The following is a 26,767-nucleotide window of genomic DNA, read 5'->3' as shown; positions in this document are numbered from 1 at the left end:
AGGAAATGCCCATGTGTGGCTCAGTACCTATACTCAGAAGTGGGAACAAGAAGAAAAGGGAAAGGAACAAATATTTAACTGGTTGACTGTTCACGTTACATATCATTGCTTTGATGTTCAGAGGCCTCAAAAGAAGATGGCAGTGTATCTCCATTTCACAGATGAGGAAACTGAGGTTTAGAAAGCTCAGGGGACTCGCCCGGGGTCCCAGTCTATAAGGAAGTCATGCGGCGTTCCAGCCTAGCAGTTTGTCAGATTCCCAAGGCTGGCTCTTTCCCCAATTCACTCTGCCAAACCTCAGGATCACACCTGGATCAGCCTCAGAATGTTCTTTTCCAAGAAAAACCTGATAACGATGGTGACTGATAAATAATGCGGATGCTATGAACTGTGGCAGATGGGGCAGTGTCAACTTGTAAGCCTTCTAGAATAACCCCCACAGGCAGCTGTGGACTCTTCCCAAGAAGCATGCCCAGCTTGCAGGCTCTACAGGAGTCATTTAAGCCCTCAAAGAGAAGTCAGTCCCTATGTTTGACGTCCTCCCCCACCACTTCCTCTACCTGCCATCTTCCCTGCTTCCAGACTGGACTTTGGATTCCCCAGAGTACATTCGCCGGTCTGCTCATATTGTTTTCCTGCTCATCCCATGCCACCAAAAATTGTCCTCCCTTCCTCGAGCTGAGTTCGGTCCTTCCTTCACACCTCATCAGTACCTGTGTCCCCACCCTTCGGAGGCCTTTCCTGACCAGCAGACTAACACCATGTTCTTACTCTCACAGAACATATCCCCTGTACAACCCATTTGTGTGGATGCCCCAAGGCATGGACTCACGTATTATGGGGCACATAAAAAACGATACCACCCAGCATTAATAATTCACATAGATGTCTCCCAAACTGAACTTTTTAAAAGGTCAGAAGTCAAAACCTGTTAAAAAAATTTCATCACCTTCCTATTCTGTCAGAAGGAGAATAGATGAAATGAATGCAGTAGAACATCTATTATCAAGAGAGGCTCAAGGTCCACTTCTAAGCATTCATGGAGGGCTGAAGCTGTTAGGCTCTCTAAGAATACCTCTATTAGCTTTATAAAATAAGCCAGGCTCTGGAGCCAAGTACTGTATTAAACACGAGCTGTGTCTGTGACAAGGCTGTACCTGAGTCAGAAATGACGACGGTGCGAAGTCACTCACTCTAAGGGGACAGCCAGAGAAATCTGCTGGAAATACTTAGGGGAAACCACTTGCAGGGACTGGTAGGGACAGCGCCTATGGTGATGAGGAGGACCCTTGGTCACTAGAGCTAAGTCACACCAGAATTGGAAACCCTGCTCTGCCTTTAGGAAAAACATAGACGTTGGCAGCTGTCTGTATATCTGGAGGGGTGTGGCAGGGATGTTTAGAGAAGTCACAAAGCAAACACCTGATTCATTTTCTTCCCTTCACTTTTTTTTTTTTTTTAGGATTTTATTTATTTATTTGAGAGAAAAAGCATGCTACAGAGTTGAGAGCACAAGCACAGATGGGGGGAAACGGGCAGAGGGAGAGGAAGAAGCAGACTCCCCATTGAGCAGGGAGCCCGATGTGGGGCTTGATTCCAGGATGCCTGCATCATGACCTCAGCAGACGCCAAACCGACTGAGCAGCCGCCCCCACCCCCCCAACCAAGCCCTGGACTTTCTCCTTTTAGATGACAGGAAAAGGCAAAGGTGAGCCCCTTCCTTCTTTCCCACCATTTTAGAACTTGGATACTAAGTTTATATATTATGTATTTTAAAGACAATAATTTTAATTTTACCACCAAAAAAAGTATCTTATTTTCTCCTAGTTGTGTTCACTATGAATCACTTAGGACAGAAAATATGCTAGCAGGCAGACAGTGTCACAAAATGCTTTATGCCAACGGTAGCAGACACTATTAGTGATCACCTGTATGTAGTTCTTCTCTCCTCCAGGGGAGGGATTACACATCCCAGTCCTTTTATAGTTAGTTGGGACCCAGAACCAGAACTAATACTATCAAACATTGAAGGATCACAGATTTATTCTTTCTGGGGGGGGGGAAAGCTGAACTTGACTCAACCTTATTATGAATTTTACCATATATTCTGGAAAGATGTGCTTCAACGTAGACTGACTTGCTTTCTCTTAGACAGGCATGACACGGACATACACTGGGTCTGAGGCATAGAAAATTCCACAAAGGTTTGTCTTTACAAACATCTTTAAGTGACATGGTCAAATTGTCAGTCTACGGGCTCCCCAAGCCAATATGCCGAGATTCTGCACGGCAGCTGCATCTGGCTGATCCCAAAATGATGGGGTAGCACTTCGTTTTTCTGTAATGTCCTGCTGGAAAATCGCAGACTTTTGTCAAAGCAGAAAGGATTTTTTTCAAAACAGAACTGCCACTGTCATACTTTGGTTGGGTAGACATTCCCAGAAGATCTAGGAGTGACATGTGATGACTACAAAGGGAATAGAAATGAGTTTCATTCAGTGGCAGAAATTCCCAGGAAATGCATTTTAGAAACTTTTCTTCTAAAACAAACAGATTCAGCACTTAGGTTCTTTCTTCCCTTTGTTTCCTCAATTGCTCATCACAATGAATTGGTCCATGATCACATCCCATACAAGTATCCTCAAAAAGTGTTTCCAAGAAAGAGACAAATCTTGCAAAGGCAACAGTCATATGGAAACACAGTAGCTCGGAGTCGATTTATTGTTTTCAAAGCAGTGATGAAAAAAAAAAAGCTTATTTTAAGTGGCAGTATATTTCCTAAGTGCTCATTACTTTCAAAGCCCACCTCTGGGAACACCATAGGAATTGCAATGGCAATTGCAAACCCTGCCATGAAAAGAACAGAAGGACACCAGAGCATGGTTTCCATTTGGAATCAAAACTGCCCCTTGTTCATGAAATCCACATGGAGACCGCAGCCGGGGAAATGGTGAAAGGGAAAAATTGTCCATATATGGCAAACAGTTCTGACACAAGGCTCATCAATAGCCCATTCTTTCCCAGGCACATCATTATCTATCTGATCTGCCAAATCTGATACTTAACAACATTGTCTTCAGAACAGCTGACATATCCTGGAAAAGTCTGTCTTGTAAATCACAAAGAAAGATGACAGGTTTCACAGATTTCATCAGTGGTAAAAAGAAGGGAGGCATAAAGGAAGAGATACTAGTATACTTAACCCTCTGGCACAATGAACTCAATGAACTAAATGTATTTTGAAAGGAAAAAAATAATCTCCATACCTCAATTTTTATTGAGGCCAAAAAAGAAGCCACTGACTTAACCTATTTTTCTCAGCTTCTAACTAAATTGAGTTTTTGAAACATAAAGACAAATAAACAGGCAGGAGGCATGATTTCATGGTATCAAAAAGGAGTGGAGAAAGTTGAATCAGGAAGACAGACTACTTAAGCTGTAGCTTCTCTCTCCTACCTCAGGTCAATAGAAACAACAACAAAAAATTAAAAAGAAAAGAAATCCACAACTATACTGCCAAATGAGATGTATCCTCCATGGACCAGATACTACAAGGAACTCCAGAAAGTGAGAAAACAACTGAGACCAGATAAATGGAGAGAAACCACAGCTCAAAAACCCTAAAGGAGGGGACTTGCTATAAATGAAACCACAGATTCTAAGCTCAGAGGTGGCTGACGCTCAGAGATGAAAACACCCAACCGACCTGATAGGTTCAAGCAGGCCCTTGTGGAAGCAGCCACTGGGCTGAAGCAACACTTCTACTCCCCCATCTTGGACTGGATGGAGACAACACAGTATCCACCCCAGATGAAAGTGGTAAGAGTGAGGACTAAGTTCAGAGAGGCATGGTAGTACTCCCAAAGCCCACAAGGGAGCACTCATACCTACAGATAGGCTCATCCTGCCCTTCCCTACATTGGCTATGTAGAAAAGTTACGACCTTTAAAAGTAGAAAAATTAATATCCCCAGAAGATACAAGAATGACAACACACTTCCATACAATACAATACAATAAAGATCTTAGAAAACACAGTATGTGATCGCTGAAATTAAAAACCCAGTGATGGCTGAATGCTGAGTGGATATAGCTGAAGAGCAGCTCATTGAGCTGGAAGATCCAGTTAACTAACTGAATGAGTGCAGCACAACAGAGAAAAGCTAAGGGATATCCAGAAAACAGAAACAAAAGGTCAAAGATCTTTTGGATAGAGGCATTTGAGAAGGAAAGGAGAGAAGAAAAACAGAGAACATATAATAAGAACAAAGACCAAAAAAAAAAAAAAAAAAAAAGCCCTAGAGTAAAGAGGAACTGTCTCTGACTGAACAGGATTTACTACAACCTGTGCTGAAATTTCAGATGATGTGGCTAAACTACAAAATAAGTAAAAGAAGGGAGAAGAGACTCGAATTAAAATCCCAATCCAGTCAAGGCATCTGGTAAGTATTTCCTTCAAATGGTTGGGAGGATTACAGATAAGACCGTCCTTTGCACCTGACCTCTGAGATCATTCCAGGTAACACTACTACTGCTCTAATAGCTGGTTACACGGGCCTTGAGTCCACTCCTCTGCTGTGCGTCTCCACCTACGTTGGTGAACTATGTAAACAAAGTTGTTTAGATCACACCTTGGACCTCTCAACCTGGAAATGTTCCACTAAATTCTTGACTACAAACCCCAAGCCTATCACCCTTTTTGTGAAAAAGGGCTTTTTACCTCAGGGCATTCAGTCCTTTTAGCGCACCTCATTCTTTTTTTTTTTTTTTAATATTTTATTTATTTATTTGACAGAGAGAGCACACGCAGGCAGAGAGGTAGGCAGAGAGAGGGAGGAAGCAGGCTCTCTGCCGAGCAGAGAACCCAATGCGGGGCTCAATCCCAGGACTCTGAGACCATGACCTGAACTGAAGGCAGAGGCTTTAACCCACTGAGCCACCCAGGTGCCCCCCCCACTTTTTTTTTTAAATTAACATATAATGTAGTGTTTCTTTCAGGGGTACAGGTCTGTGAATCATCAGGCTTACATAATTTACAGCACACACTGTAGCACATACCCTCCCCAATGTCCACCACCCAGCCAACCCATCCCTATGCCCCACCCCCCAGCAACACTCAGTTTATTTCCTGAGATTAAGAGTTTCTTACGGTTTGTCTCCCTCCCCCATCCCATCTTGTTTCATTTTTCCCTCCCTTCTCCCCAGTGACCCCCCCCATCCTGTCTTTCAAATTTCTTGTATCAGGGAGATCATATAATTGTCTTTCTCTGAGTGACTTATTTCGCATAATACCCCTTACACAGTTAGGTCAGCACTGCTGATTCAACTTCCCTTCCCAATTTGCCTGGATCCTGTGATAAAAGATCCCTTGATCTTTTGTTAGAAGCCTCCACTCATTTTTCACATAGCCTTTGTGCCATGTCTTCCAATAAATTCCCAATGAGAATCAATCTATCCCATCACAATTGCCCTAAACTCCTGGACTACTGAGCCCCCCTAGACATGGCACTACCATGTTGATTGGCTCCACTGTTAAGAATCTTATCTCTGGCCTTGAGTCCTTGATGGCCTCAAATGATCTAGAAACTCTTTCTTCATCTCTAGTCAGTCCCTGTGTCTGCTCTTTGTAGAGGCTGTCCAAATCTCCACCATTCCCTCAAAGTTCTCTAGCTAATCCCAGCTGCCCTCCCTTGTAATATACAGCTCAGTATATGATCAGACTTGTCCCAAATATATTTTGTAAGCTATTCGTATACAATGAAAGACTTCAAATGTTAAGATAAAATAGGTTAGGAAAAGCATTTTCCAACATAAAACAGTCACATCCCCTTTACCTGTAAGGTTAATAATTCCTTCCAACTGCACTTCAAACTTCTAGCTCCCTTCTCCCTTCTCCCTTCTGGTTTCAAGCACATTGCTCTTCTATTTCTTCTCCCACTTCTGACCACAGCCCCTCCACCTCCTTCACCAGCTCTTCTGCACATACCACTAGGCCTCAGATCTCATCTCTGTTTGCTCTAACATGCTCCTTGGAGATCTCATCCACCTCCACAGTGTCAAAGATCATGGACACATGCCAACGACAAGCTCCCTCACTTTATTCCAATAACCCAGACTGCTATATCCAATTGCTTATGATGCATCTTTACCAGATGTTCCAGACATAGCTGAGCTGATCAAACTCATTAACTTTACCCACTCACCTGCTTCTCTGCATTCCTCTTTGGTTTATAGGAATACCATCCACCCGGTTTCCCAAGAAAGAAATGTTAAGTCCCACTTTTCTTCCTTATCCTTCATACTCAAGTCATCATGTTCAGATGTTAGTCTAAAATGTATCTCAATGTGTCCCTCACTCTTCGTTCCCAAAGTTATGATCTCTCTCTCGCCTCAAACATTCCCCTCATCTTACACGCATCTACACCAACCAATGGCAATCTGGGCTGCACATTAAAACTGGCTGGGGAATTTATGAAAATCTTCATGTTCAGCGCACACCCCAGGCCAATTATTTTAGAGTCTCTGGGAGTGGGAACAAGGCATCAGCATACTTACAAGTTCCCATATGATTCCAACATGCAGCTAGCTTGAAAATTTTCCCAGAATTGAAGACATGAGCACACAGAATGAAAGTGCATACTGAATAACAAGCAAGAAAAGTAAAAACAAATCTAAAGCTAAACAGGTCAAAGTGAAACAGAGTAACTGTGAAGATAAAGAAAATTCTGTGTAAAAGCTCCTGGAGAGAAAAACCAAAATTACCTACAAAGGAAAGAAAATCACACTAATAGCAGATTTATCATCTCCAACACTAGATGGCATAAACAATGAGTTAAAAGTCTTCAACATAATGGGAGTGGTGGGGCAGGGGGCGGTGGGTTAGCCTATGAACCTAGAATTCTAAGGCCTGCTAAATGTTCTGGGAGAGTGAAGCACATTCTTCCACATGCACAAAGCTAGGACTTTACACACACAGACCATCAGTTGAATTGAATTGAATTACCTTACAAACAACACACAGTTGACCTTTGAACAACCTGGGTTTGAACCACACAGGTCCACTTATATGTGGATTTTTTTCGATAAATGTGGTACAGTACTATAAATGTATTTTCTCTTCCTTATGATTTTCTTAAGAACACTTTTTCTCCATCTTTATTATAAGAATACAAAATACAATACATACACAAAATATGTTTCAGTAAGGCTACAAGTATTTAAGTTTTGGGGGAGTCAAAAGTTGTATGCTGACCTTGGACTGTACAGGGGTCAGTGCCTGTTGTTCAAGGGTTAGCTGTACTTCACTGTGCAGGCAAGTGAGCCAAGAAAATTAGAGAACTATTTAATAATGACCAAGTCCGGATTCCACCTGAAAACACAAGACGTGTGAATGTATGTGCCACTAAGAGATTCCACCGCCCTTGATCAAAGTAAAATGGCTCAGTGCAAACAAATAAATTTTATAACAAAAGTATCAGCAGGATTCTGGATAGTTAATTTTAATTGTTTTCCTGTGCTTTTGTAGAATTAAGTTTCAGTTTTCAAGTGTTTGCTTTCCAGAACTTTAATAAAAGGAAGTGCTGCCAATGTAGCAATGTTGAAAGATGTCTACTTTCTTTCACTGCAAAAAACTGGATGTAATATATTTACATGTTTATCAAAATATCAAAACAATTTTATTTTTGCCACTAATATCTTGTTTTCTAGATGATCTGAAAATAATCTTGAGAATTCCCAAGTGATAGCCATTCAATTCCTGTAATATTAGACTTGGTTTCCTTTCATTATTTCTTAGCAAATTCAATCATACATGTTAATTTTATTAAATTAATTCTCAGTATTAGATTCTAAGATTTAGCACGAGGAAGAAAAAAATGACTCTTAACCAAGATGATAATTATGTATTTAATACATCTTGCTTTTAACAGCAATTTTCAAAGTAAACACATCATAGACCTTATAACTTATTAAAGATTTATAGTGCTTACAAAGTTGATTCTAAAAATATACCTTATTTGTTCTAAATGAATAACATTATCTGGAAGATAGAATAATAAATTATAGTAGTATGTTTACCACCACTATAGTTAAGATTGTATACATATATTCAATATGAAATCCTTTTAGGATCTTTATACTTTCAGCCATAAAATGTAAAAGCAGATTAAAGTTTGGCATATGAGATCTCAGTCTGACAGCAATGGTTTTAAACCCCCAAATTAAACAGTATCTAGTTGACACATTACGAGAGCATGGGCACATGCACATACATTTCTACATGTACATTCTCTCTCACTCAATCACACACACACACACACATACACACACACACACACACACGGACACACACACAAACCCAAAGTAAGGAGAAAGTTCCACCCCTGTGTATCAGACAATTGTCATCAATTTCAAAAGTAAAAACTGAGGAAAAAGTTAACTAAAAATATGTTTAAACCACACTTAAATGGTTCCCGTTGTTGGAAAGATATGCACAAAATTGCTATTGAAATCTTTAACATGCATGGTATATGCCATCTCAGGACATTCTGGAACAGGCTTGAACTGTTCACTCATGGACATATGAATATAAAAGAAGTGATATGCTCATCCATTCCCCAGATGGCATTCCACTGACTGTCAGTCACATGACCCAGCCAAGCTAATGTGGTTTGCTTCACAGAACCCAACAGATTACAGAACCCAAGAGAATTAGAAACTTCATTTTGATCTGTTTAGGGTTTCTTGGGTGTTCCATGTGCAAAAGCAATGAGTTACTGTACTGCAAATGACAACATCATTTCACACTTTGTGGCACTGCAAAGGTCATTTTGGTATTTCTATAACATATTTATTCTAGCTAAATTTCCCAATGGTGCCTTCTTTTAATTACATATAGCCTTGCAGACTTAGACTTAAAACAATTTAATGCTGATAACCCTCTCCTGCTCATCACTTTTACCTCCAGCAGAATTTCTTTTTTGGATGCTCTCCAGTAATGCAGGTTTTAAAATGTTCTATGGAAGTTCATTTTCATTACCAATTAAAACACCCACGCTCTCTGAGACAACATTAAAATAGAAACTAGCCACCCATCAGGGGACCCATAACTCATACTGCTGTGATGAGAAAAATGAAAAGGCACAACATAAGCAGAAGAGAATATACCAGCTTTCCATTTTTCTTTTTCTTTCTTTTTTTTGGCTTTCCTCTTATTTTATTTCACTAAGTTTATAAACTGTTCAAGCATTCTTATACTCTGCATGACACTAACAGAATATTTTGGCACATCAACATTGTGATACAATATATGGTATGTTTAAAAAATTAATTAAAAAATTTCATCTATTAATGAACACGCTGTTTAATGTAGTGCATATATTTTATAGTTATTTAAGTCAAATACATCAAGGTTTGTAACTGATTTACAGATGAAGCAATCACAGATTGCAGTAATACATGCGTATGTGCATGTATATGTGTGGAAGTGTGTGTATGTGTGTGTGTATATACGTATATATCTATACACACACATACACACACACACATACACACAAATATATACACCAATCAAGGGAAAAACTGCATCCTGGCAATTTTACAGTCCGAAGCTTGGTTGATATAGCGATCATTTACGTGCCCTTTTCATCCTGTTTTTCTGTATAGAAGATACATTTTTGTCTTCTTCATTCCTGATGAGATTTTTCTGCGATAACTTTACATTCATACTGTAAAAATTAAAAGGTTAACAGATTAAGGTGTATTTTGAATAGCAATTTCCATACAGACTAGAAATTAATACTTTATTAACATATGCCCACTTTATTTGTCAAAGAATCTGAGAGTTATTCAAGGATTAGAAGCAAATGACAAATGTGATGGGAAAAAGAAAGCTCACAGTCAAGAAGTGAAAGAGACATAGCAAACGCAGGCAAAAAACAAGGTTTCTGCATCACACGTAAATGATAACAGTATGATTCAGATCAATCCTATAACGCGAAGGGAGGCAAACGGGTTTCTCTGAGTGCTTGGTAAGGCGAATCAGCAAAGGAAAGGTCATGAACTTAAGAGCAGGACTATACAGTGAATTCAGGTAATATTTTTTTCAAATCACTTTATAAAATCAAGGGGGAGAAGACTATTACATTAGCAAAATCTTCTGGTCAAGACAGTATTTTAGAAGTACAGCTACAAATGTTCACCCACAATTCAAGATAAAGGAAACTAATGGGCTTAAGATAATTGGATGGCCAGACTATTAAAAAGACAGCCACCCAAGCCACTCAGTTCTCCCAGCAGCTACAATGACACAGAGAGCACTTATCCATGCAACTGCTCTGGCCTCCAAATGCAGCTCCTTGACTCCTCCCATTCACTACAGGCATGACCAACAGCGTCTTTTTTCTTCTTAACTAAAATGTTCAAACATCTTGATTTGCCAGAGATAGTCCTAATCTATATCTACTGAAGCAACATAGTTATTAGTAAGGCTGATTTTCACTTTTAAAAACTGTCTCTCTGTGATAGACTATAGACTAGTTAAAAAAAATTAGAGGTTAAATCCTATCACCTTATCCGTAACACCTTTTAGCCTTTCTATCCAGGGGTTCCTTTGACTCTCAGTATGCTTGGCGTGGAGAAAACTTGTTTTACAACTCAGTAACGGATGAAATAATAAGCATCAGCTTACCATTGCCAGTTGTCGACCAATGTTTCCCATTGTTATGCCTCCAGCAAAAAATATACATGGTAACCAAGAACGAACATAGAGAAAATCTGGAGATGTGTATCTAGAATAACAGAAATGTTTTTAACAACCCAACCAGGAAGTACAGTGATACATATAAAGAAAATTACAATGGAAATAAGTTACTCTGTACATTAAAGTGGCTAACCCAATTCTAAAATCTCAATTCTGGAATCAATTGTTTATTTCTTTTAGCAAACAAGCACCAAAAAGAATACTTACTGATAAACACCATTATAGACTAGCAGTTGAGTGACCAAGGTTGCCAAGAAAGCAATTCCTACTCCAAGGCCAAAACCACTTCTAGATCTATCAAACGTCCACCATAGTCCAATGGAGAGGGCAGCCAGTGTGAGAGACAACTGTATGTTGTTATCAAAATCCACTTTCTGAGATCAGTGTTAAAGAGTCATCTTCTTAAAACTTGTCACCAAATAATACCAACTGTTCATTTTTCTAAAATAAGATGTTACTGCTGAGACAGGAACTGATTGCTTATTCTAGAGTGAGTTCAGTCTTTCCATACAATGCAGGACACTCGGTGAGATTAAAACTGTCTGCGATATTTACTAAAGATACACAGAGAGAATGATATTTCATTAACAGATCCCACCTACTTGTATTTCCCCCACAACCCACCCCCAAAAAGCCTTCTGTCTACATTCACAATTACAAGATCAGACCCATTACATGAGAAATGCTTTCTTTGCTAAAAATGTAACCAGAAGTCTCGGAACACAAGTATTGCTAAAAGAACACACTTTTGCTAAAAAAGAAACCAATATTACTTCTCAAACAGGTTCAGAATTACTTACGAATCATACAAGAACTTGAAAATAGAAGAGTTGACAGCTATTTAACAGGGTACCACATTCTTTATATGATTTACTGACAGACACATTTTATAATAATGCAGTTCAGAAACAAGAGGACCAAGGACACAGTATCCCTTTCTATTATGTCAACTGTTCTAGTTTTAATTTGTTGAGGATAAAGCCTTGAAGTGAACATTATCTTGCAACCTGCCAAGCTATTTTGGTGCCTGAGACTTTCTGGTATAGGACAGTTTGCTCAAATGATATTTTATTTCCGTCACTTACTTAAGCATCTATTCACAAATGTGCAGCCCTTTTCTACTCCAAAATCTCTGGGCAAAACGAAGCTTTACAAATTCAATTTTCTCATTTCTTTGCTAGAGGATTACACTAAAGGAATTAATTTCAAGTATCATTAAAAGGGCATTATCTATGTCCCAAAGGCCACATCTTGGCTCTATATCCGGCTCCCCAGGGGGGGCTAGATAGCTCAACCAAACTAACTGGCCATGCTGCCACTACAGAGAAGAGAGGAGAAGTTCAAAAAATGCATATAAAACTACTTCCCACTTCCTTTAACATCCTGTACTTACCACCCACCCCCACCCCTATCTCCAACACCCACTTCATGTACTTCTTAGCATCTGAGGGCCATCTTTGGCCATTCTCTCAAGGTCATTTCCTGATTAGGTTGATTTACCAAAATAAAAAAATAAAAAAACCCTACAGTTTATGGTATGCTTTCTGCAAAAGCTTTTCTTATTCTTTTGCAGGCATTATACCTAACACTCCAAAGGAAAGGTTATATGCTCTGATTTTCCTATGCAATAAACATTCTTATAATTGATATTCACTGAGTTCTATCTGATAACTAAACAAACTTTATTAAGAATCAAAGGAAAATAAGGTTTCTAGGGTAAATAGGTAAAATACTTCTACCTGAAAAATAGTACCATGGGATTTTCTCTGGTCTAAGGAACCTAATATTATTAAGTCTATGTGATAAATTTTGCAGACATTTTGGATTTTGCTTCAATGGTGGACAGAACAGTAAAAAAGAAATCACTATATTCAAGTATTTCATTGACAGAGAAAGAAAAGAATGACCAAAGCAAAAAAACTTAAATTAGATATATAAAGGTTTTTAAATTCCAGAAAAGACTATCTAAATTTCTCTATTTAAAAACACCTGAAACATCTGTGATAGAATGGTCTAATCCACCAGTTGGGAGGGATTTACATGCTTAGGGGGCTCCTGAATGAGGGAAGGAGCCCTTTCTAGACTCAAGCCAGGATCTCTGTGGTCTGATCTCACCTCTGTCCCAGCCTTGCAGGACGAGCACCTTGGCAAAGTACCTAACTCTTAGCTTTCATTTGTCTTGTTATCTTTATAAAGAAAATGTGTAACTGGGTGATTTCTAAGTTTTCCTCTAGATACAATATTTTATGAGTCTATCTTCTTAAGCACTCCCCACCACTAGATCTGTTTGTTATAAAATCCTAAATCTCAAAGATTCCTCCAAGCTAAACTTGTTGGGAAATTCTTTAATACAAATGGAAATGGAAAGCCAAACTAGTAACCACCACTGAGGGGCTTCCAAATTTACAAATCCCCAAGGGCTATCACAACTGGAGAAAAAAAAGGCAAATGTGTTTGCAGAATGGAGGACCTTGCCACTTGCCCTTGTTCCCCCACTCAAGCTTCTCCAAAACAGCTCAGTATTTCCTATGAAAGACACAGGAATCCATCCACCATGTGCCCCACCCTCTCTCCAGCTAACCACCAGCCATGAGCCCAGTGCAGAGCCACACAAGGGAACCCTAGGCAGCCTGACCTGCACTGCATGCTCTTCCCAGCATCAAAGCTCCTGCCCCTTCCACTCTCTGAGCCATATCTTCTAGAAGAGGGAAGACTGCACTAGCCAGTCTCAGGCTCTCTTCTACAAAGGAAAGTCAGGGGCGGGAGAGGAGAGGAGAGGCAGTGGGGAGGATGACAGGATGAAAGTCTTACAAGAGCAAAAACTTTTATTCTGGGGTGGACTTTTTTTTCTCTGTGGTATCAGGGAAAAGACGGGGAAGAAGGGAAATAGAGGCTACTTTACCTTTCCAGCTGGGATTCTCAAAAAAACACTCTGATCACGAAATAAAATGTCAGAATCCATAAATGATCAGACTTTAAATATATGTACCTTAGGGACAAATGTTCTTTTTGGCCAAAGGCTAAGCTGAACATTTCCACTTACGACACCTTTAAGAACATTTATGTGGTTTGCTGGCATTGATTAAAACCAGCGGATGAGTCTTTTCTTGGAAAAAATTACAGATTCCGTACATTAAAAACAAATAAAAAAACAGCCAGCATCCTGAAGCCACTACGTGTCCTCACTGGCAAGTCTTAAACGAAGAGAGAGAGGGAAGAAATCCTTTGAAAATGTATCTGTTTCAATCCAAGAGTTAGCAAAACTACACAGAATTATGTAACCTAGTTCAAGAAGAACACGCAAAATGTTTAAACGTGCCAGGTTGTTCAGTGGTCCTCAAACACGGGGGTTTAAATAAAAGGCCATACCCAAACCATTAACTGCACGGCTGCTACCGTGATGTTTCAACAACATAGCACATGTTCTTTTTATGACAAAGGGGACATATCACAACTTGACAACGGTGAAGTTGCAAGGGACTGTTTAACCTTTGGTTTGTTGGAACTGCTTTGTGATTATGCATTTCGTTACAGCGGAAAGGATACAGCGCTGGCATGATTTATACCAACAAAGACGGCTACGCACCGCATCACACTGGACCACTCTCTTTTAAATTTATGTGGTTCTCCTAGATGCCTGTCAATGCAGGGGTATAATAATCCAATCACAGCTGTGGAAAGAAGGAGAAAAAAATTAAGTCATCTCCAATGCTATACTGGCAAAACTTAAGCTAAAAGAGTCACTACAACCCCCACAAGCATTTGAAAGATTGTTTCAAAAGCTCTCCAAGTTGCTTAACATCAATCACTGATATTTTTAAACTTACCTCCCCAAAGGGGGGGGGCACCACTGCAGAAATCACTGTAAATGATTACAACAGTATTCCAAATTATAATTGCAGAGCACTACTTCACTGTATGAGTCATGATTTAGCAGTTTGCACTAGATGCTGCATGCTTCTTCTCTACTACTCCTATCGCTGAGATCTGAAAACATCAGACCAGCTGGCAGCTAAGCAATGTTCTCTCTGAAGTACATAACCAAGAAGCATGTTATAAAATGCCACACAAACTGTCCAAAGAGAAGCTGGAAGCATAAATGCATACAGTAAGGTCACCCCACACATAGTGTTTGTTCCGATGGCTACGGATGTCCTGGTCTACAGATTACTCTAGTGCCTCCAGCTTGTCTCCTGTGCCCAGGGCTGTGTCCTGACGTTCCCCTCTATAGAGTTCTCTATAAGAACTGTACATTTTCAGTTAAAATTTAAATTCCTTCTTAAAGGTGAGAAGTCATTTTAGTACATTTCTCAGTTTTGGAAAGAACATCTTGAAGGTTAACCATATAATTATGAAAAACTGTATACAAAATGTCTATGATTGAGACTCCAAATATTCACGCCCAATTTTTAACTAAAGTACTTGTCAAACGTCAACATTTTATTCATTTATGGGAAGAGATTTTATATGTAAAGTTAGTCACTAAAAAGAGGCCTTAATGAACCAAAACATTCTTCAACAAGTTATAAGGAAAATGCACTTCTACAGATTAAATTTAATGGGAAATAGCTAAGCAGCCTTGACTTGCTCATTTCCCTAAAAACAGAATGGCCATGTTGCCATCAAGTAATAAAGACACAACTGATGTCCAGTGCTACCTATGATGTATCTTGAAATTACTGTACCAAAATCTTGAGTGCCTGAGGATCAGGAACCACCCCCCCACCTGGCCTGGTATTGGCTAGATCTTACAAAAGACACATTCAATCTTTAAGGAAAAAGAGAAATCAATTAATTTCAAAAATCACAGGCTAGCAGACCAATGGAGCAATATTAAAAAGAGGTCACACAGTCACCCCTCCATCTGGGGGTGAGCAGCTGCAATGACATATGCATGCTCTAATCCACAAATCTGAAAGTGCTCTTCTGAGTTAGGCTTTTGCTGAGTAGAGATGGTTCATAGACCATCAAGAGATTAACAACAAATTTCAGCAATGTGGACCTCCAACAACTATTAGTAAATTTAAAACTTGCATATCATATTCCTATTTAAAAGGCTTGACTCTAAAATCCTGGGAGATTAACTGACAGCATTTCCAAATTCCTACAAAATTAAAATGGCAACAAGCATGCCTAACAGTTGAAATACATCGAAATGAGTATTACCTTTTTTTTTTTTTCCTCTCAAGGGGTCATGAAACTAACAGCTCATGTCATTCCTCACTCTCTCTCTCCCTCTCTCTCCTCCCTTTGCCTGTTGCTGACTAAAATCAACTAAGATCAGGCATTCCAAGTCAATTTTCCTCAGCAGCTGATGCCATAGGTAAAGAATTATCACATAGAGAATACTGACGTGTGTGCAAAGATATAAATAAGTAAAATTGACTAGATTTGTATGCATGTGATGTCAGACTCACAAGTGAGAGACAACTGAGGAGAGAAAGCAAAAACACAAAAAGGAATTTAAACTGCCACGCTGCCAACCTTGGGATTTGCCAATAAAAATCAAATCCATTGAGTATGCATGGTTCTCGGTTGCTCACTGAGAAGAAGAATTCGAGGAAGCTTGTCACTTTCCATTAAATGTCTTCTTCCTTCCCTTTAAATAAAGGCATGGCAGAGTCTGATAGCAGCGTCTATAGCACAGTGAGACCCCACTGTTTGCGAGTTCAGCAGAAGGATGTCTGGGCTTCTTTTCTCCTCCTTCTGACTTTTTTATTTTAACAAGAGATTGTTAAAATCATGCCTGTATAACATGATATGCAAACACTGTCCTGCTTAATTGAAGGGCTCTCTGATGCAAAATAACATCTCTTGGGATAGATTTACTTCCCAGCAACCTGTTACAGCGTACCAAGACAAAAGCAGAAGAAGTTTGCAAAACATCAATATTAAGTCATCACATTTTTGGGGTACTGTTTTTAATTCAGTGATGCACTAAGAGGAACAGTTAAATCAAATGTTTTTCAAGAAAGGGTGGGGAAAAACGAAGCCACTGAAGGAGATAGACTTTCACGGAAAACTACGACAAGATACACAATGTTTCATTCAATAAATACCTAAATTCCTATAGTATATCCAGTTCTTGCTATCTGCCAGGGATTTTAAAAGAAAAAAAGAGTAAGACGTGATCCCAGTCCCAAAGTGAGCACAGAAACAATGCAATACAGTAATATGTTAGGGGTGGTACTGACAGGGCCTAGTGGGGGCCCAGTCTTCTTCTGCTGAGGGGAGGCAGGGTGCTGGAGTGTTGGGAAAGCTTCACAGAAAAGGTGGCCCCTGAGGGAGGAGCCGAGTGCAGCACGTCAGTGGCATGGAAAGAGCTTTCTAATCCAAGGGAAAAGTCTGGGGAAAAGTATGGACAATGAAAATACCCACTGTCACCTGAAAATTGTTAAGCTTTAGGCAAAAAGGGAGCTTCAGAAAGACTCTGAAGAAGACAAAGTTGGCAAGGGTCGTATCATAGAAACTACCCTGTAGACACTGGGGAATCAAGAAATAATTCCATTGCATTTGTAGCAGACTAAAGGCTGCTCACTCTTACAGTGCTAAGTGTACCACACATGATGGAGAGAAGGGATTGGCGGGTGGTCAGAGTGAAAAATTAGAAGCAGAAAAAGAAAAACTGAAAATTCCCATCAGAGCAGTAGAGGGTCTGGACCAAGAGACAGAGGAAACATGGAAACTTGGAAACCTGGAGATGTGAGAGCAGGAGGAAACTTTCAGGGCTCTCCAGGAACTGGGTAAATGACTGCTGGGCTAAACTGAAAAGATCTGTTTTTTCTTTGTTAGATATTAGCTTCACAGGTATGAATATAATTTGGTTACTTGCAATTTTCAAATCAATTTCCCTAGTTACTTTACCCACACAATGATAGTTATCTTTTTCCTCCATTCTTTCCTCGGAAGGATTCCTTTGCAGGCCCCCTAACGTTCAAGAGGTTTCTAACTCTGATTCTAATCGCTGCACATACTGAGAAGTTAATCAACTTGAAACACCAGCCATTATTAAATTAAAAATAGAGAACTAAGAAAAAGAAAATGAAATCAAAGGAAATAGACCAGAGTTCTCTACTGGGTGTCCCTCCAGAAGCACTGCTAATTTTTCAGCAGTAGGTGCTATAGGGGAAGATAGCAGATAGCCAGGGACCCTTCTGTTTGCATGTAGAAAGTGGTGATTCTGGAGAATCTCCAGAAGGTAGCTAGCTGCTCTGTCTATGAATATTAGTTGGACAGGAAAAACAAAGGACAATTATCAATTTTTCTGACTTAAGATGGTAAAAGCCTAGAAATTTTTGAAAATGCATACTAGCACATGTACACAAAAACATATATATACTTCAAACACATGTAAACATGTACACACTGTGTTTCTTATATCATTGACTTCTTATTTCCTTGACATTTTCCCCAAAACTGGGGGCAGGAGGTGCAAGAATCCATTTTCTACCTTCAGTAATGTTCACAAAACTGGTATCTTCACTCTCATCTACTAAATGCCATGACTCACCCAACAAAATCAGTAGCAGAGTTAACTAGAATCTAGATTTCCAAATGCCTCTGTACCTCCGTGTACCCACATACCTCATGGAATGCACTGCTTTCGGGAGAAACACTTAAGTGTAAATCCCCTAAGTGGGGAAGTATGAAGTTAGGTTTGTAAGTGTGACAAACCTAGTGGCTGGGAAAAGGAAGGAAAGCAGGGACAAAGTAACTGAAATGTGGCATTAACATTTGGAATTGTCCTTCCTAAATATGAGTTTGTGGCAAAAGTGCCCATGTCACAGGGACAGACACAACCCCTGGTCCTCTCCTTAATGGTGGTACAAAGAAACCTCCTAGTACAAAGAAACCTGTTCTCCTGCCCCAGCCACAAAAGCCCAACACACAACAGCAGGTTCCATCAAAGCCTGGCACTTCGTCTACAAGCTTACCCTGAGTCAAGAGGAAGTGTGAGTAGCTTCCTCTTTCCCCTCCTCCAGCCTGGAATGCTGGAGCCAGCTGCACCATTCACCAGCTCTGAGACCCTGGGCTCAATGACATCCTCTCTTCCTATCAGGTTCCTCATTCCCCAAAGTAGGCACAATGCCAAAATCTCACTCCCAAAGTTGCCCTACAGATCCCTGGGGTTAAGGGATGTGCCTAGCACATTAGGAGGCAGTCAGTAAGTAAGTTTCCCTCCCTTGACGTCCTTTGTCTATTCTGAAAAGTCATGTTCTTCCAAATCCCAACAAGCTTCAATTGGTAGCCAGAGAGCAGCTATACCATGCGAGAAAATAAACAAACTAGAAAAAGATGATGGGTGGGGCACCTGGGTGATTCAGTGGGCTAAAGCCTCTGCCTTCAGCTCAGGTCATGATCCCAGGGTCCAGGGATTGAGCCCTGCATCAAGCTCTCTCCTCAGCAGGGAACCTGCTTCCCCTTCTCTCTCTACCTGCCTCTCTGCCTACTTGTGATCTCTGTAAAATAAATAAATAAAATCTTAAAAAAAAAAGAAGAAAAGAAAAAGACGATGGGAAAACTTAGGTTTTCTCTTTTTAGTTTAGATGAAATAAAAGAAAATACATGAGGACTAGTAAACACAGCAGAGAATGATAAAATATAATTTATGCTTTCTATTCTATTTGGATGAGTTTGTTTAGTGTCTCAGAAAATGTAATAACCCTGGGGAAATTACGAATCACTGCCTTTATAAACTTTTAATGTGAATATTGTGATAGAGACACTGACACATAAACCACACTGAAACCTTACCACAACATGCCTCTCCATCCATGCAACTGTCCAGCAGATTCCACAAGTCATTCTAAAACATCTCACACCTAACTCCCCCCCCTTCAACCTCCAGCTCAAGGATGGAAGTCAAGAGTACATTTTACTGCAAGGTATTGGTGTATTTTAAGTATGAGACACCAAATGGACATTCCAAAAAGCAATTTTCTCCCTCAATCATATTTTTCTTCTACCACACAATGATGGCTTCCTTCTAATACTTTCTTTTATAAAATTTTATTAATCTATTGGTCTCAGTCAGTAGAAAAAGCTAAAGAGCATCAATTATGGAAGCTCTGCATGAAGTAGGCTTTCTGAAATGCTCCACTTTATCCCTCACACACTGTCCACCAAGAAAGAACTAAAGTAACTACTGAAATAGGCTAATGACTGTAAGCAAAGAGAATCCACCTTATTAATCTCTTTAAGTATTCATTATCCTTAAACCATATCTGAAAACAAGATACCAAGAAAAAAAACAGGTACAAAAATCTAAAAAATAACAACATGAAGCTTTAAACTTGCATAACACTACTCCATCTCTCAAGTTGTCATGTACTTCAAAAACAAGACCATAACACACAGGTCTAAGCCTTAAAACCACAGTGACAATGATCATCAAAATAACTCAGAGTAAGAACTGGAGTGCCTGGGTGGCTCAGTGGGTTAAGCCGCTGCCTTCGGCTCAGGTCATGATCTCAGGGTCCTGGGATCGAGCCCCACATCAGACTCTCTGCTCAGCAGGGAGCCTGCTTTCCCTCTTTCTCTGCCTACTTGTGATCTCTGTCAAATAAATAAATAAAATCTTTTTTAAAAAATTATTTTTAAAAAAGGATTAATATGAGGTGGGTTGAAGAAAAGACAAAATTAAGAAGTTAAGAGCCTCATCCCAAAGGGAAGTAAGATTCTTTTAAGATTAAATTGTTAAAGTTCATAGGTCAGACAGAAATCAGACACAAGAGTATCTACACTGTGATTCCATTTATATTACATGGCAAACAGGCAAAAATAACGTAGGGACAGAAACAGAAAGATAAGTGGAAGCCTGAGGCTGGGGGTAGGGAATGGACAGCAGGAGAGCACAAGAGAATCTGTGGGTCATGGAAATGTACCACAGCAGGATTGTGGTGATTGATAACACCACTGTGTGAATTTGCCTCAACGCATCAAACTGCTCATTTAAAACAGGTCCACTGTCCCGCATTGAAATCAAAGCTGAAAAACAAGTACTGCCCAGACAACATCCACATGCATGCGGCCTCCTTTCTTTCTAAGCATTACAGAAGCAGCCTACACATACCTGAGGCTGTGCCACAGCACGGCGGTACCCACCACGCTGAAGAAAAGATGCTGGCGATCACGTCAGGTGGAAAGAGCGTCACATTTCTCTGAATCTGAAGTAAATTTAACACTAAGGCAAGAAATACTCCAATAAAAAATAGTACCACTCCACGAATCATCAAGTTCACACTCCTGCTCGTGACAGATGAAATGTAGGGGCCGCGCTTTTTGGGCCCAGGTGATTCTGTCTCTCCTTCTGCCATGGTTTCATCAGTTCAGTAAACCAGCAAGGCGGGGAGAAAAAGGCTTCCCAGCTGAAAAGCCAACTGTCTGTGAATCAGCGCAGACTGGCGTTTCAACAGTTACAGCATCTTATCCTAAAAGAGGACCTACCAGAAATCCTGCAAGAGATAAGAAGAAAAGAAATCAATGTTTATCTAATAAATGATCATACAATTTTTCTGATTTCAATACTAATTAATTTCAAAGTACAAATAATGAAATGACAAGCTTACGTATTTATTTAAATTAGTATTTACTGAATAAGAAGTGGTTTGAAAAGCATTCTTATAGGCATGGTATAATAAAAAAGTGTTATAGTTATATATACTAAGACAGAATAAGTGACCTGCGAAGCTCAAAGGTTAGAATAATAATAAAAACAGCTTGTTCTGCTTCAGAGAAATGCAGAGCAGGTTACCTGCGATAGTTCTACCAGAATCTGGAAGATTAAAATCCAAGTTTCTGTTTCTTCTACCTAAATTTCCAACCCAGAACAGATGGGCCTGCAGATTTAGGTAAAAATCTTTATGCTTTATAAAAAAAAAAAATGAATTTATACAGAAAATCAACATATTCTAACTGAAAATTCTGTACTGCTCACAATAAAATGTGACTTGCTCATAAGGATGACCTCCATGGAGGTCACTGTTTTCATGTTTACAGGCTGTATATTTGACTTTTGCACAAAAGCATCTTAGAAAACACAGACTGCCGCCCACTTACCTATACATAAACCAAGCACAGAAAGCAGACCTTCTCTCTGCAGGGCCACAGCTGTGTCCCACCCCTGCCTGGACCCAGTAGCCCTCTGTTGCAACCACAAAGCTACTGTGAAAGAGTTGCACTAGGAAGCAGAAGAAAGGAAGCTAAGAAAATATAGAGTAACCTCATGCCCAGACTAAGGAGTTTTGGCCACATGGCTCCTAAAAGCCAGGGAAAGTGGTCTCTTGTGTGCAACTGGTTAAGACAAAGAACATCTGATGCTTTCTGTGAACACAAGACCCATGTGTAAACTGAGGTTTGGAGAGAGGGGAGCCGACTTTAGAAATAATCTGTATGAAAATGAGAACATTTGCGAGTACTAGTAAGCCGTGTCACAGCCAATCAGTTCCATGTGCTAAACACAGACAACAGACTGGGTTTTTTTGTTTGTTTTGTTTTGTTTTGTTTTACTGAACCTCTGTCACATCCAAAGCTCTGTGCCCAACACTCACAGTGGGATGTCTGTCCTCAAGCTAGTCCTCACAAACCTAACTTAGTCTACAGCATGACTGAGCTCTGCAGCTTAGAGGACTACAGAAAACAGTACATCTTATCGCTGATTCATGGACAAATACATTCTACACACCAACTGAAAACGTCTAGAACCCATCTCTTCCTGTTCTGGTCCTGCAGACTCTTCCTTACTGTGCAATCCAGCAAATAAGCATGCCAGGTATTCAGTTGCTACAGAACTTTTCATCATCACCATAATCATGACTATTGATACAGCTCCCTGGACATACAGTTAGCCCTAATCTTCAAAATCATCCAAAGGTAAGTATTACCATCCTCATTTTACAAATGAAATCAAAGTCAAAGAGATTTAGCAACTTGCTTATCATCACATGACACATAGTAACAGTACTGGAATCTTACCTTAGGTCTGAGTCCAAAACCCACCTCTTCCCTCTAAACCTGAGTCCTATTCTGGCCTAACTCCTCAGACTTCTCTTTTGGCACATGGATTTGTGGAAGGGGATTTGGTTACTGAAGAGATGGCAGACATGGAAAATCTAACTCAACTGTAATATATCCTCAGTGTAAGTAGGCAACCATATAATATCACAGAGATCATGACAGTAAATGCAAAAATGCTTTAAAATTTTCTTCAAAATTACTAGATCAAGGTGTGAAAAGGTATTTTAAAGAAAAAAAAAATCATACGGCCAATTTACAGACTCTTATGCCACCATACTGCCTAAGACCCTTCACTTGCCAGACGTCCAGTAGACACAGCGAGGTGCCCCAACTTCTGCTGTTAAAATGGCTACTCGAGAACAAAGAGTATACATACATTTTAAGTAGCCCCAATTCCTCTAGTAAATCCTTCTTTTATGACTGTGATTTTTTTTCCAAGAGGGAATTAATGGCAAAGGATATGGTGTGTTGAAATTGTGTTTCTGTAAGAGCTTAATAACTTCAACTTAAAAAGCTTTTTCCAGTTGTGCCAGGCCCCAGCTCACAATCACCAGTGTTTGTCAGAGGGCAATGGCATTTTTGGCAGGACAATTCCTTGCTGAGTGAAACTGCCCTAGGCATTGCAAAACACTTAACGTCCCTGGCTCGTGCCCACTAAATGCCAGTGTGTGCCCCCTCACCCATTTGAGACAACCAAAAATGTTTCTACAATATTTCCAAACACCACCAGATTGGCAATGTCCTCCCACTCAGGGCCACAGATTGCCACAGACTATTTCCTCAAGCTAGAGACTTTCTAAGTTGTTTGTTTATGTTATTCTACAATAGCTCTTTATTCAACCTTTCCTAGCAGTGCTTGTTTATAGATTCCTACTTCACCCCAAAAGTTTTCTTTAAAAGTAACACAATGTTGTTTTGGAGACTGTTTATTTGAATGAGTTCTCTTTTTAAAGATAGTATTTTAAAAATCCAAAAAGCTGATTTTTATGACTATATAGTAATATAATAGCATATAATTACTAGAGACAAAAATAAAAGAATGCTTTAGAATCACAGTATCCTAAAATTTAAGAAAGAAAAGAGAACTGAGAGATCATCTGTTCCAGGGGATACTTGAGCCTGATGCAAAACAAAACAAAAAAGTTGTATATATATGCACTTTTCTGGACAGTTGCACAGTTTATAGCAAGTACTTAAAAAGTCCATAATCCAAAAGAAGTTAACCAGTGATCTAACAGTTTTATCATTTTACTAGATAAGAAATTCCACAAGACCACTCACTCCCTACTCCCACATCCCTACTATGCAACAACAGTTCAGTTCCTTAAAAAAGCATGCTGTTTATAGTAACAGAACAGGGAAGTAGGTTATTTAAATGAAAGCTCTTGGGATTAAGTATGCCCTTAATCTGTTTATTGTAAAGTTTGGTTTTCTGGTTAAGTATTGATTTTTTTTTCTTAAAATAAAATGTACCTATACCTTTAAACATTATTCTTGTATCAATGATAAATTTGATTCTTCTCCAAAATTTAAAAAAAAATCTATATTTGAAAAATTTAGATTATTCAAGAAATAATTTGTTGATTAGGGAAAAAATCTTTGGTATAAAGGTATTATTTAGAGAGAACAATACCTCAACAGATCTTCAATGATAATCCTGGTAGGGAGGTAAGTGTTTTTCCCCATTTTTACAAAGCAGAGTAAGTTAAGTAACTTCCTGAGATGATAACACTGTTATCAGGTAGCACCAGGACTGGCATTCTCCCCCCACATCCCCAACACTCTGGGTCCTTCTAGAGTTCCTTCACATTTCACCACACTGTCCCAACTACAAACACCATACAAAAACAATTCATGAGTCACACAAGTGGCAACTTTTAAAGTCATACTGATCAACTAATGTTAATACAAAAATAATGGTGGTTTTTTTTTTTTCAAAAACTGACAAAGAAAAATCTCCCACTGTATATAAGAAATCCTTATTCTTTCTTGAGCTCTGACCTATAACTTCTATAAAGTACATTACTAAACAAAGAGAAAAATAGTTTAGACAGGCCAATAACAAATCATCAAAAATGAAAAAATACTAGGCCAGCTATAGGATCGCCTGTTAATGGGTGATATTATTCCTTTAAAAAAAAAAAGTGGCAAGTGATTCCAGACTTTTGGAATGAAAATCAAAGTTCATGTCTTCAACTGAAACAACTTTTAGGCAATAGGCATTTGAAAACAAACAAAAAATTTTCTATAACCTTAAGAACCGAGTGTATTTTATCAATTCCAACACCCTCTCAAATCACACAAGATCATTCATCCTCCAATGATTAACAGTCACAGAAGTATATTTCCTTCCTTATAGAACCCTATCTCTTCAGGTGTTTAGTTCAGATAGGCTATAAATAATAAAACTAAATTACTACCTCACATCTTTCATTAGATGCTCTCTTAATTATAATGGTATTCTCAAAACAGAATAAGCATAAACATTAGGAAAAACACACATCAATGAAAAATAGAAGCACACAAATGTGAATCATAGACTTTGCACACTAAAACTTCTAGAAAGACAAATATGTTTGTCTTGAAGACAATGCCACTTATATTTCCTTTCTACATTAAAACCCAAACACAGAAACCATTAAACAAACAGCATTCACATCCCATTACTACTTTTAAATGTCAAATCTCATTCACTAAAAAGGTTACTCTATCATTTGAGTACTTTTTTGATAACAATGAAAATGAGTCTCTAAATTACTCAACTGCATTTTCTCCTTCCCTTTGCAGTGGACCATTCGAAAAAGCAACAGTTGTCAGTTTAAAAAGAATCAACCTCTTTCCCAAATGTACATGATTCACTGCATGGTAACTTTGTATCAGATATGTACTGACAACTACAACAAATCACACTAGTCAACATAATGTGCAGTGAAAGAATGAAAATGGAAAACAGGCTAATATTTTTTTTCCCTGGAGACCCTATTAGTTAGGCATCCCTTCATTTTCACTCAGTGATAGGCAACCAGGGATAAGCCCCAAAGTTGGAAAACACAATCTAGCCACTGTTTGGCTGCCTTCCCCTGAAATCCTCTGCTCCACTGCAATACTGGTATGGGCCAGTTCCAGTGGCCCACGGCTCAAGTCTACCGATTCCTTCTTAAAGCATGTCTCATTAATCCTACAAAACAGGAAGCCCTTCATGACATATTTTCCATATTTTCCTAGACTATCAAGCTTATCCCATACTTTTAAAACTTTTTTCCAACACTAACAGGGCATGGGTTATGATCACTTGTTTTAGCACACTTCCCCCACCCCCCCTCCCCGTCCCCTATCATCCACACCGCTTTGCTTTTCCAGATTGCCAATCCCCACTGAGCAGCCCCCAAATCCCAGTAACTATCACCAACTGACTTCTAGATCCCAGCAAGTATTCCCTTTGGACTGACCCACACACCTACTCCAAAGGTGTTCAATTCCAATCCAAATGCCAAAGTCCCACTCCTCAACCTAATAATCAACATACCTTTTTGTGGATTCCAAACTTACTACAAAAGCTACGCTTTTGGATCCATCCACCTCCCCAACCTGAGTCTCCCTGGCCACAAGCCTCCCAAATCCTGACAGCTCTATGGTTGACAGCTCGCCGACCTCCAGCTTCATCAGATCTCCAGGGTCGCCCTTCCCGCCGTCCTCCAGTCTTCTTTCCGCTCGGACACTCTTCCACTGTCCGGGGAGACTCGGCCTCTCCTATGACCTCCGCCCGACCCCGCTGTCCGCCTCCGGACTTCGCCGACCCTTCACCAGGTAAGCGGGAGCCCTTGCCCTTCAGGCCCCATCTGTGGTCCTGGCTACCCGCATCTGCCAGCAGGGTTCCTAGCCTGCAAAAACACAAGCGGTTCCTCTTCCCAAAGGCCATCCCCCTCTTCAGGCCTCTTCCCTCAGCACCATAGCTCCCGAGCTTCGCAGGGGGACCCCCAACTCACCCCCGCCT

At 39.7% G+C, this 26,767-nt stretch overlaps 1 protein-coding gene across 1 annotated transcript; it reads right to left on the bottom strand.

Annotated features, from left to right (window-relative positions):
• Window positions 1-7,890: 7,890 nt before the first annotated feature.
• INSIG2 (insulin induced gene 2) lies at window positions 7,891-26,673 on the bottom strand. The gene is made up of 6 exons (XM_044242607.1): window positions 26,425-26,673; window positions 20,831-21,212; window positions 14,305-14,429; window positions 10,966-11,132; window positions 10,687-10,786; window positions 7,891-9,724 (listed from the first exon to the last, which is right to left on the bottom strand). The coding sequence occupies exons 2-6, from the start codon at window positions 21,072-21,074 to the stop codon at window positions 9,683-9,685; spliced, it is 678 nt and encodes a 225-aa protein (XP_044098542.1). The 5' UTR covers window positions 21,075-21,212; window positions 26,425-26,673; the 3' UTR covers window positions 7,891-9,682.
• Between the last annotated feature and the right edge of the window lie 94 nt (window positions 26,674-26,767).

This window comes from Neovison vison, chromosome 3 (assembly GCF_020171115.1).
Source record: "Neovison vison isolate M4711 chromosome 3, ASM_NN_V1, whole genome shotgun sequence".
Lineage (NCBI taxonomy): Eukaryota > Metazoa > Chordata > Mammalia > Carnivora > Mustelidae > Neogale > Neogale vison.
Note: the sequence above shows the minus strand (reverse complement) of the source record. Positions and strands in the feature narration are given on the sequence as shown.

What these genes read in the sequence shown, in the direction of transcription:
- INSIG2 (XM_044242607.1), bottom strand. Translation starts at nt 21,074, where the DNA reads ATGGCAGAAGGAGAGACAGAATCACCTGGGCCCAAAAAGCGCGGCCCC. An exon ending in GTATAAATCATGCCAGCGCT is followed by an intron (nt 11,133 to 14,304) that starts GTATCCTTTCCG and finishes CACTGATCTCAG; the next exon opens with AAAGTGGATTTTGATAACAA. An exon ending in GTCTATAATGGTGTTTATCA is followed by an intron (nt 10,787 to 10,965) that starts GTAAGTATTCTT and finishes CTGTTATTCTAG; the next exon opens with ATACACATCTCCAGATTTTC.